The sequence below is a fragment of the Puccinia triticina genome, chromosome 10A, assembly GCF_026914185.1.
Source record: "Puccinia triticina chromosome 10A, complete sequence".
Classification (NCBI taxonomy): Eukaryota; Fungi; Basidiomycota; class Pucciniomycetes; order Pucciniales; family Pucciniaceae; genus Puccinia; species Puccinia triticina.
The window spans coordinates 5,736,673-5,746,447 of NC_070567.1; the positions used below are offsets into that span (position 1 = coordinate 5,736,673).

At 49.4% G+C, this 9,775-nt stretch overlaps 3 protein-coding genes across 3 annotated transcripts; all 3 read right to left on the bottom strand.

The window, feature by feature from the left end:
• Positions 1-1,649: 1,649 nt before the first annotated feature.
• On the bottom strand, positions 1,650-2,292 carry PtA15_10A588 (uncharacterized protein; the record flags this gene model as incomplete). The annotated part of the gene is made up of 2 exons (XM_053160778.1): positions 1,650-2,191; positions 2,256-2,292. 2 exons carry the CDS (start codon positions 2,290-2,292, stop codon positions 1,650-1,652), a joined length of 579 nt encoding a protein of 192 aa, XP_053024719.1.
• Positions 2,293-4,267: 1,975 nt separating this feature from the next.
• On the bottom strand, positions 4,268-4,587 carry PtA15_10A589 (uncharacterized protein; the record flags this gene model as incomplete). Its single annotated transcript, XM_053160779.1, has 2 exons — positions 4,268-4,449; positions 4,509-4,587. The coding sequence occupies 2 exons, from the start codon at positions 4,585-4,587 to the stop codon at positions 4,268-4,270; spliced, it is 261 nt and encodes an 86-aa protein (XP_053024720.1).
• Positions 4,588-4,856: 269 nt separating this feature from the next.
• Positions 4,857-5,270, bottom strand: PtA15_10A590 (uncharacterized protein; the record flags this gene model as incomplete). The annotated part of the gene is made up of 2 exons (XM_053160781.1): positions 4,857-5,021; positions 5,106-5,270. 2 exons carry the CDS (start codon positions 5,268-5,270, stop codon positions 4,857-4,859), a joined length of 330 nt encoding a protein of 109 aa, XP_053024721.1.
• Between the last annotated feature and the right edge of the window lie 4,505 nt (positions 5,271-9,775).

A 9,775-nucleotide genomic window follows, 5' to 3' on the forward strand; every position in this document is an offset into this window, starting at 1 on the left:
GATGATGCACATACAACCACAAATACCCCGCGGGCCACGCGGTCGTTCTTATTCAGTTGAATCTGCGCAATCTGTGTCAACATCGGCTCCCCTCGGAGCCTGGAAAGTACGCTGGGGACCGGCCTTTGATCTGACTCCGGGACACACATAGTGGTCCTGCACGGGTACGTCTTGGCCTTGACCTTTGACTTGCAAGCATTGTACCCCATTGCGCCCTGTACAATGCAATTCCCGAGGAAGAAAGACGTGATCACGGGTTTTGGGATGCGGCACAACCCGGTTTGTGGGTTGTGAAGTACACCCCCTGATAGGACAAACCTGATGGCTGAATAATTTTCGAAAGACGTTGCCAAATCACGGCCTGGGGCCCGTCTATTCGAATGGACCGACGCGAGCCGCAGAACACCGTTGTAAGATTCAAACTTTTTGGTCGAAAATATGGACCAAATTGAGTCTGATAGGTGGACCAGCATATGTATGTTTGGTTTGTTGACCCACTGCGCGGTATGTGCTTGTTAAATTGTTTGGACACATTACCTGATGTGTCGTCGGAGTAAAGCGTCAACAACACATGGCGGATGATCAGACCGTCAGCCGTCTTCCTCCAGGGGTTGGGAAACTTGACTATCTCCTCGGCACAACCCCAACGAAAAGATTCTTGAGAGCACATGTAAGTCAAGCGAAATGCATTACCAATGGCAAGAGAGGGGCCAACAATGTACATGATCAAGGAGGATTACATACCATAAATCTTCCCGCCGCACTCCTTCCACAGTGTCAGGATTTGGGTACATCCCCAAATCAGAGGAAGCACAAGGCTGTTAGACCTAACCCTACTGGGGACCGAGGTGAGCCGGTGCGAGCACCAGGCGCATGCAATATGCATGCCGCCCTCAGGCGGATGAAGTTGGCTAAAGCTAATTCATCCGCTCCTAAACATCCAGCCACGTCAGCAACCGACGAAGCGCCCAAGCGACCCAAACAGGACAAAACACCTACCAGGTATGTGAGTCCGTTTGCAATAGCCTCAGCTAGGACAGATGGAGCTGATCAGAGTATCTTTATGATCTCGCAGCCCACTTGTATCCGACGCCCTAGACCGACAAGGTTCCAGCCTCAGCAATAGAATCTCTAACCCCAACAACGGAGGTAAGATTATTGCTGTAGTGCCATAGTTATAAATGACTTTAGACTGACGGTTGTTCTTGTGCACAGCAACAGACAACCGCGGTCCCAGATCCCTCCTAGCTCGTATCGGTGAATCTTGAGTAACAAGAGCCACGAGCCTAAGTAAGATGAATCTTACTTATCAGTGTATCCAACGGAGCGCAATCACTGACAAGATAAATCTTGTCAGCTTTCAGAATCCGAAGGCTTCTTCAGCTACACAGTAGCACTTTAGATTTACCAAATCTCATTCTCACTCAGTACCGAGCGGATCTGCTCTTAGGTACACAATTGTTTTCCATTTCTATCTCTGTCTCCAAGACTGTTGGATTGACCATTTACTTACAAGAAATGAAACAACATCTTAGTTGTGTGAAATCTAACAGATTTACAGGCGAGATGACGCGGAGATGCCACAAGGAAGGAATGCTTACCAACTTGTCCTTGAAAGGGAACCAAGGGCTCGCAGCAACCCGGTCAGATCACACATTGGTCCGGCGGATAGGAACCTCAACTGCTGGATGTGCCCCGTTCATGTCCTGAGGTGCTGCAACAGATGTATCGTCCCATTCGCGCGGGGGAGCTGGCTCAGGTGGGGCATAGGGGACATAGTGGGCATAGCAACCAGCTTCCTCAGTCTCGGCTTCAACCAAATCGTCAACCAGAGTGCATGTATTGGAGTTGGGCGCGGTGGGGGGGTCGAGGTTGCATATACCCTTGATGCGGTCCCAAACGAGATGGTCTTCCCAGTTATCTTGCGGATAGTATGGAGCGGGAGATTGCCTGTTTGGGAAAGGGTCTGGCTCTTGGGCCGCCCACAAAGGGTCTGGCTCTTGGGCCGCCCACAAAGCGTCTGGCCCTTGTTCTGTCGTCCTCGCTTGGTCGGCGGCCGCTCGCCGTATTTCTGCCCGCTGTTGAGCGTTGATCTGGTGTGCCTTCCTTCGACAATGTGCTTGCCAGCTCGTGGTCCCTCTCGCCAGGGGGCAGCTCTTGCATATATACTTCCGGTCGGAAAAAATGTAGTCTGTTTGATATGACTGTCAGTGGTGGGTTGTAGGGTCTCAATAGCGGGACAACGCGTGACTAACCGTCGGTTTCCTGCCGATAACCTGATGTTTGTCGCATTTTGTGAGGTCGCGGTGGGTAGCTGAAAGAGCGGAGTAGTGTGGCTCCTTTCGGTTCCAACAAGTCCGCATATATCGGGGACAGACGCGGTGATTAGGGGTACTCGGGCAGTGGTGGGGGGGCGTCCCTGGCTCGTGAGGGTAATTAATCGGTGACCCAGCCGCCAGGTCCGGTGCGTGCTGGGGCCGGTCAGGACCCCGGAGAGCCCCTACCAAGCCGACATATGTGGCACGTATCCGGGGGACATTTTTTTGCAAAATGCTCCTGATCATGTAATTCAGCGGAAACATATCCAAATCAAATTTTTGTCCCAAGATGATCCTGATGTGGTCAGTATCTTTTTGGCATTTCCTAGAAACCAAAACCAAATATTTGGGTCTTGGGTTCAATTCCCACCCAAAAAAGGGTTTTTTTTGCCCAATTGTTCCCTTTAGGCCTTTATTGTTCAAAATCCTCCTTATGTACACCGTATCTAAACCGGGTCTAATTGGGAAAACCTGCAATTTCCCCATGTATCCAAAACCCGGAATTCCAGGAATTTACATATGTCGGCTTGGTCGGGGCTTTCCGGGGTCCTGGCCGGTCATGGTCCCGCGCCAGTGAGCCCAAGGTCCCTCAGGCGTGCTGGGTACCTCTCCGTGACGCCAGGGGACGCTGGGCGTCACGGCTGCGCTATGGGCGCGGTGTCTGAAGTGTGGGTCACCGCGGGGTAATCTTAGGGTCCCAGTGGCGCCTGTGTGGCGTGTACTAGCTGGGGCTTGGATTTGGCGCACCACCATTTCTCGTTTCGCCCCGCTGTGTAGTTAAGGTGCCAATTATAAACGCTTATTGAAATTTTATTCAAAAAAAATTGAAATTCATTCAAAACTTTTTCTATCTAACTTTTTCTTATGTACTTTTTCAAAAATAGCCCAAATGACCTCGAGGAGGTCATTTGGGACCAAAAAATTTCAAAAATTTGTTATCCAAACAGATTACAGGTGTACAGTGCATGTATTGGACACTGTACTGCACTAGTCCAACAGTACAACTCAGTTTTTACTTCAATAAGCACGACACAGCCGCATGCAGATGTTTCGACGACAGTCCAGCCCCCAGCCTAATGGACACCTTCCCGCGGCAGAAGTCGCAGATGTCCAAGACAGCTCTGGCCCCTGGGGGAGAGGCACCCGGCGCCCCTGCGGCCGCAATAGCTCCCCAACCTCCAAGCGCTTGGCTGGCGGCTTGAGCCCAAAGACACCACGGAGCGGGCCCACCTTGGCTTCCAGCCCTTCCTCAAGCTTTGAAAACTTGCCCAAACCGCGCTGCTGCTCAATGCGCACACCCCACCGAGTTTTATGTCAACGGCGTCAGAGTAGAAGAGAACGGTCCTTGCCAACGGCTGAGCGTCCCAACCACAAGGGGCCTCACCCTCGAGGGGTTCCTAGCACAATTTCGGATCTGCGCTGTTGTGTGAAGCTGTGTGGTTGTGGTGGTGGACCTGGTTTGTTGGTTGCACGGGGGGGGGGGGATGACACTGCAACAGGCGGTCTTGTCTTGGGATTTGGATTTCTGCCTGTGTGGGCTCCAGGTTTATGATTGTACAATCATATCCAGACTTTTTTGAAACTTAATTGGGCCTGTATTGGCAACATAAATTTAACAGATTTTGGTTTCAAACGAGTTTCAAAAATATTACAATAAAATTTCAATAATCGTTTATAATTGGTCCCTAAGACAGGTCGTTGGCTGTCGTTGGGTCGTGACTCTTCCATACACCACGGGGCGAGTGGGGCGTCAAAGTGGCGGCATCCGTGGCGCCCCATGGACCCCGCATGTCAGAAGACGCCTCAGTGCCGCGCTATGACCATATCCTCTAGGGGCGCCATCGGATACATCCACACCACGCCACAAGGTGACGCCCCATGGGCGGTAGCTCCCCTGAGGGCGTCAAAGTGACAGCCCCCTGGCGCCGGCAGGCTGGTTGTCGGCGGCTCTATGGACGCCCGGGGACCGTGCCAGGTGTGACTGGAGGGGGGGCCCGGGGTCGACGTGAGGGCGGTGGGGCGTGGTTAAGGGGTTGTGCCCGAGGTGTCAGCGGTGGCGCAGTGGCAGATGGGACGAGGGCGTCACATGCGAGCCATGTGTGGGTCATCCAAGGTTTGTAGGCGTACGTAGCTGCGACCCCAGGAGCTATGAATTGGGCCAATTGCCACCTAAAAGCAGGCCGCCTCGACCAGGCAGCAGTGGGCAATTGGGGCACAGCCCAAACAACACTGGGGATGGTGGTGCGGGGGCAGCCCGCGCGGGCAACATGATGGGTGAAACTAACTCAGGATTTCATTGCATGATCAGTGAAATGACGGGAAATACAAATAGCTGTGGCTGCCTGCGCAGTGAAAAGGGTAAAGTTTGTCTAACTATGTGGTCATGACCACGGCCCGTCGGCCATAAAGAAACAACTGATAACATTTTTTTGATTGTCTGGATTGATCTCGCAAGTTGCGAGATAGAGGAGAAGATTGTTGTTGGAAATGGCGGGGAATAAAAATAGCTGTGGCCGCCTGCGCATAAAAGTTGTCTGATTATGTGGTCATGAACGCGGCCCGACGGCCGTAAAAAGGGTCAGTGGTACCTCTGGGGATGGGGCTGGGGGCACCACCGTTGTTTTTGTCAAAAGGTGCGGTCACCCACGCCGACCATAATACGCCAGACAAGACCGCAACCCTGCATTTTTCTGCCTCTGTAAGCTGGGGGGTAAGGGGAATAGTGATATGAGGATTAAACAAAAGGCATAAAATGGGAGTGGGGGGGGGATAGGAGCTCACACTCACTGCTTCATAGAGTTGGTCCACTTCTTCTGGCGTGGGTGGGATCCCTGAGGCCTTCGTCATCACATGTAGAAAATGGGTCCCAACATAGCCATCCAGCTGCCGGCTGGGTTCGTTGAAGGTTGCTTGGTTTTGACTCTGCGCTTTGCAGGGGCAGTCAGTCAGCATGAAGCACAAAAAAATGGGTTGTGACCTACCAGGACCGCTGCCGGGCTCACTGGGGGATCTGGGGCGTCGCGAAAAATTCAGGGAGGGGACCTTAATGAACTCAGAGCTTAAAGAAGGTGGTGATATGAGAATAGGGATTGTTGATTGGTACCCGTGGGGGGTACCTAGTACCGCTTGGCAGGTACCGCTTGCACCCGCCTTGCACCTGTGCAGCGGTGCCGGGTGCGGTATGAGGCACTTGAGTTTGGCCATAGTGAGGTACCCGGGTACCGCCCACAAGTACCGCCCACCCTCTAAAGCCTGAGTTCAAACTGAACCCAAACCTTGGGAGTTTGTGACATCTAGCAGACATCTCATCATTTTTTCCACCACAACGTTGACTACCCATATCCCCATATCAATCCCTTGCTTCTTGACAGTCAACTACTTTGCAATGCGTTCCAGCCGCCACCGCAAACGATTCAAGCGTCCGTCATCCCGCGATTCATCATCCCAAGAAAATGCACCAGACAAGCAGAATCCACCCAAACAAGAAAATGTTGAATCGCCGAGAAGCACCAATGATATCAACGCACACCCTGCAACCCAGCCCCCACCCGCGACGACAGATGAGGAGGAATTGCGTGAGTACAAACCATCAGCCTGGTCATTACATCACTTTTTCCAACCCAATTCTGACTAGTAATCCACATATAGAAAGAGCTAAGAGAGTCGCGGAAAACTCGATCAGTTCATCCTATGCTTCATACGAGTCGCCCGAGCTTTCCAATCAGTTGGACAAGTATGGACGCCGCATGATTGCTTATCCCTGCAAGTTGTAAGCTAGCTTTTCTATTATAACTAACCTATTAGACCTTTTGATTGACATCCATCTTCAGATGCGGCACCAGAATCAACCGACCAACCTCAGATTCCTCTTGCAGCAACCTCACCAAGCATGCTTTGATATGCCTCCGAAAAACTCAGGATTCCAAACGCACTCCGTCGTTGGCACATTTCGGAATAACCGGGACAGGGGATATAAATCCAGCGGATGTCAGTGCTCAGTTCAAGTTGCTGCCCTTTTTAATCAGAAACATGCTTTTTATCGATTTATCTCTCTTTGTTCAGGTTCCTCAACTATGTGCTATTTGGTGCGCTGAGGCAGCAAGGCCATTTTCAGCGCTTTCGGATGCCAGCCTAAAAAAAATCCTCAATCCAACGGTCCTCAAGTATTTGCCGAAACCGTATCAAGTCTCAAAAGATATCCACATGCTCTATTCCGCTATACAACACGAGTATCGATCAGTTTTAAACGTGGGTGGTTCCTATTTTTAGTTATTTCTAACTTGATCACCTGACCGGTTTTCTGTTTATCAGGCGCACCAAGGCGCATTATATCTAGGGGTCGATTCGTGGCAGTCCCCTAACGGTTTTGATATATTAGGTATAGTAATATATTGATTAGCTGAAGATGGCACGGGCAAGGTAGATCTAGAGGCCATGCCTCTAGATTTTGTCCGACTCTCTCAAAGCCACACAGGCGAGTACTTGGCGAAGACAGTCAGTTTGGTCGTGGAGAAGTTTAACATTCAAGAAAAGGTCTGCCCTTTTTTTTGTTGACTGTTCAACTTCTACACTGACAAATTAAAATTTAGATATGCGGAATCGTTAGTGACAATGCCACAAACAATCATGTTATGGTCCGAGAGCTGAAGGAGCGCAAGTGGCCACGTTTCCGAGGTGAGGCGCATTGGATCCGGTGCTTTGCACACATCCTGAACTTGATAGTTCACGGGATCCTCCGACCGTTCGGAACTGCGAGTGCAAAGGGGAAGAATACTTCCAGAAACAATAGTGTTGGCTTGGACGAGTTGCTTTCTGAAGACGATGATGCTGAGGATCAAATAAGATTGTAAGGTTGATCTCATTTTCTCCAATTATAATTTCGACAGCTTATACATTTGTGAAACATTACGCTAGGCTTTCTCCGGGTCAAACGGGTGCAACACCATCAACAGATGATTATTTGAGTGATGATGAATCACAAGGAGGAAACGACCAAGGTGATATGGAATCCCTCAATGAAGAAGATATAAACGAAGCGAGTGACAAAGATGAAAGTGATCGCTATACAACCATTTCATGCAAAAAATCACTGGAAAAGGTAAAATAAGTCTTGGATCAATATGAGAGAGAAGCTGATATCAGTCCTTGCTGCAGTTTCGGGCGGTTGCGAAGAAGTTGAGGTACTCACCGAATTCAAGAGCGGAGTTTGTAGAGATCTGCCAAGAGAAAGGGTGTCCCAAGCCGCATACCGTTGAGAGGGATGTCCGTACTCGATGGAACTCAACATATACTCAACTCAAGAGTATTCTTAGATGTGAAGCTGCTGTGTAAGTTGGTTCGCATTCCGTCTCAAAACGTACAGTATCACTAAAATTTATCAATTCTTCATCATTAGCCTTGAGTGGCAGCGGCATAAAAGGCATGGCCTTGAGCGCAGGCATTACGTGGATCAGTTGGACCTTGACCTGGCGCGCGATTTGGTCAATGTCCTGGGCGTCTTTGATGAGCTAACACTTCAAGTTTCCGTCGCAGGCTTGTCTCGTTTATCGAATATTGTCTTATACATCGATCAAATCACCGAGCACCTATCCACTGTTATCAGCAATCACAAATATCCTGCGGCGTTGAGGAATGCAAGTCGATTTGGGTTAAAAATAACCAACAAATACTATAGTCTAACAGACACCTCCCCGCTTTATAGGATAGCTATACGTATGTATATTATACCTTATCATGGTTGATTTCTTATTCTGAATATGTGAATTTCAGTCCTGCACCCATCCTTCAAGGATGAGTACTTCAAATTAGCAAACTGGGAGCCCAAATGGATAGCCAAAGCAATACGCTTAGCCCGGGATATGTGGGTATCGTTTTACAAGCCGCGAGCGGCTGCGGCAGCTGTATCTGTACCAACTACATCCTCCAAAGTAAGTCGCAGGATCAATTTGATATGATACAAATATACCATGTACTTTTTACTGATCTTTCACGTATCTCGATAGCCCAGGACAAGTATGCTGGCTGGACTTGGAAACACAGCGGCCGCCCGAGGCGGAAACTCAGCGTCTGACGCATTTGATTTCTGGCTGGCCGGGGGACTTATCCTCGATGGTAACGATCCGGTCAATCCTCTCAAGTGGTGGCTTCAACAGAAGCGTTCCGGAAACATGCATGGCGGCCTGGTACATATGGCGCTTGATGTTTTAAGTTGTCCAGGTCAGTCAACTATCAAAACATTAATATATTTACTGCATCCATCTAATCTATATTCCGAACTTGATTCATTAGCAACCTCTGTTGATGTGGAGAGGGCATTCAGCTTTGGTCGGGATTATGTTTCGGCACGAAGGCACCGACTTGGACCGAACTCAATAAGTGGCGGAATGACAGTTGCCTTCTATTCAAAGAACAGAAGAATCAAAGATGGTACCTTGGCTGCATGGAAAAAAAAAATCGAGGATTCCAGCAAGACCACAAGGAAGCATAAAAGAAAGGTAATCCTTGTAGATGAAGAGTAATCTAAGTATAAGTTACTCTACATAGTTTACATAGTAAGAATTAAGCTATTTGGTGATGCTTGCAATATAAAACATAGTGATTTAGTATGTGAGGGCTGCTCATGGCAATGGAAACAGAAAAGGCTGCTGGCGGTACCTGTGGTACCTGCCAGCGGTACCCCTGGTACCTGCCAGGCGGTATCAGGTGCGGTACTAGGTATCACATTTGGGCTAAAAATCAAGGGGGTACCCAGGTACCGGTTGGTACCAGGGTCCAGATCAACAATCCCTATATGAGAATCTACACCTTTGTACAAAGAGTACCAATACGCTGATCACTAACCTTAAAGAAGGTGGTGATATGAGAATCTAAACCTTTGTACGAAGAGTACCGACACGCTGATCACTAACCTGAACACCTTCGAAATCTTCGTCTCGCGCTTGATGTGAGTCACTATTGGGCTCGAGATCTTCAGCGCCTAGCCGAGGACCCGGCGCCTGCTTGCTGAGTATTTGAGCTATTTCGTCTTCTTCCTCCTGCAAGTCTTGGTCGTGCTGTTGCAAGTTGTCGACCTCATCTTCTTCAGAGAATGGAAGCGGATCTGCCTCGGTGAAACAGGGCAACTTGTCCAGACCAAAGACGTTGTGGCTCCTATGCATTGCTGGACAATTCGGAAAGGTCAATTTGTTGAAATGCACATGTTTGGACGTAACAAACGCTTTATCCTCGGGGCGGTAGATTCAATACGATGAGAAATCGTTGTTGTAACTGAGCATAATTCCGTCCCAAGCAATGGCTTGAAATTTACTTCCCCGGTTTGCTTTTGGCTTCACTATCCAAGCCCGACATCCAAACGGTCTGAAGAGCTGCATGTTGGGCTTGATGCGAAACATTATCTCCATTGGAGAGGCTCTACTTTTGGAGAGAGATGGCAGGCAGTTCGTTGTTGCCGTAGCCGT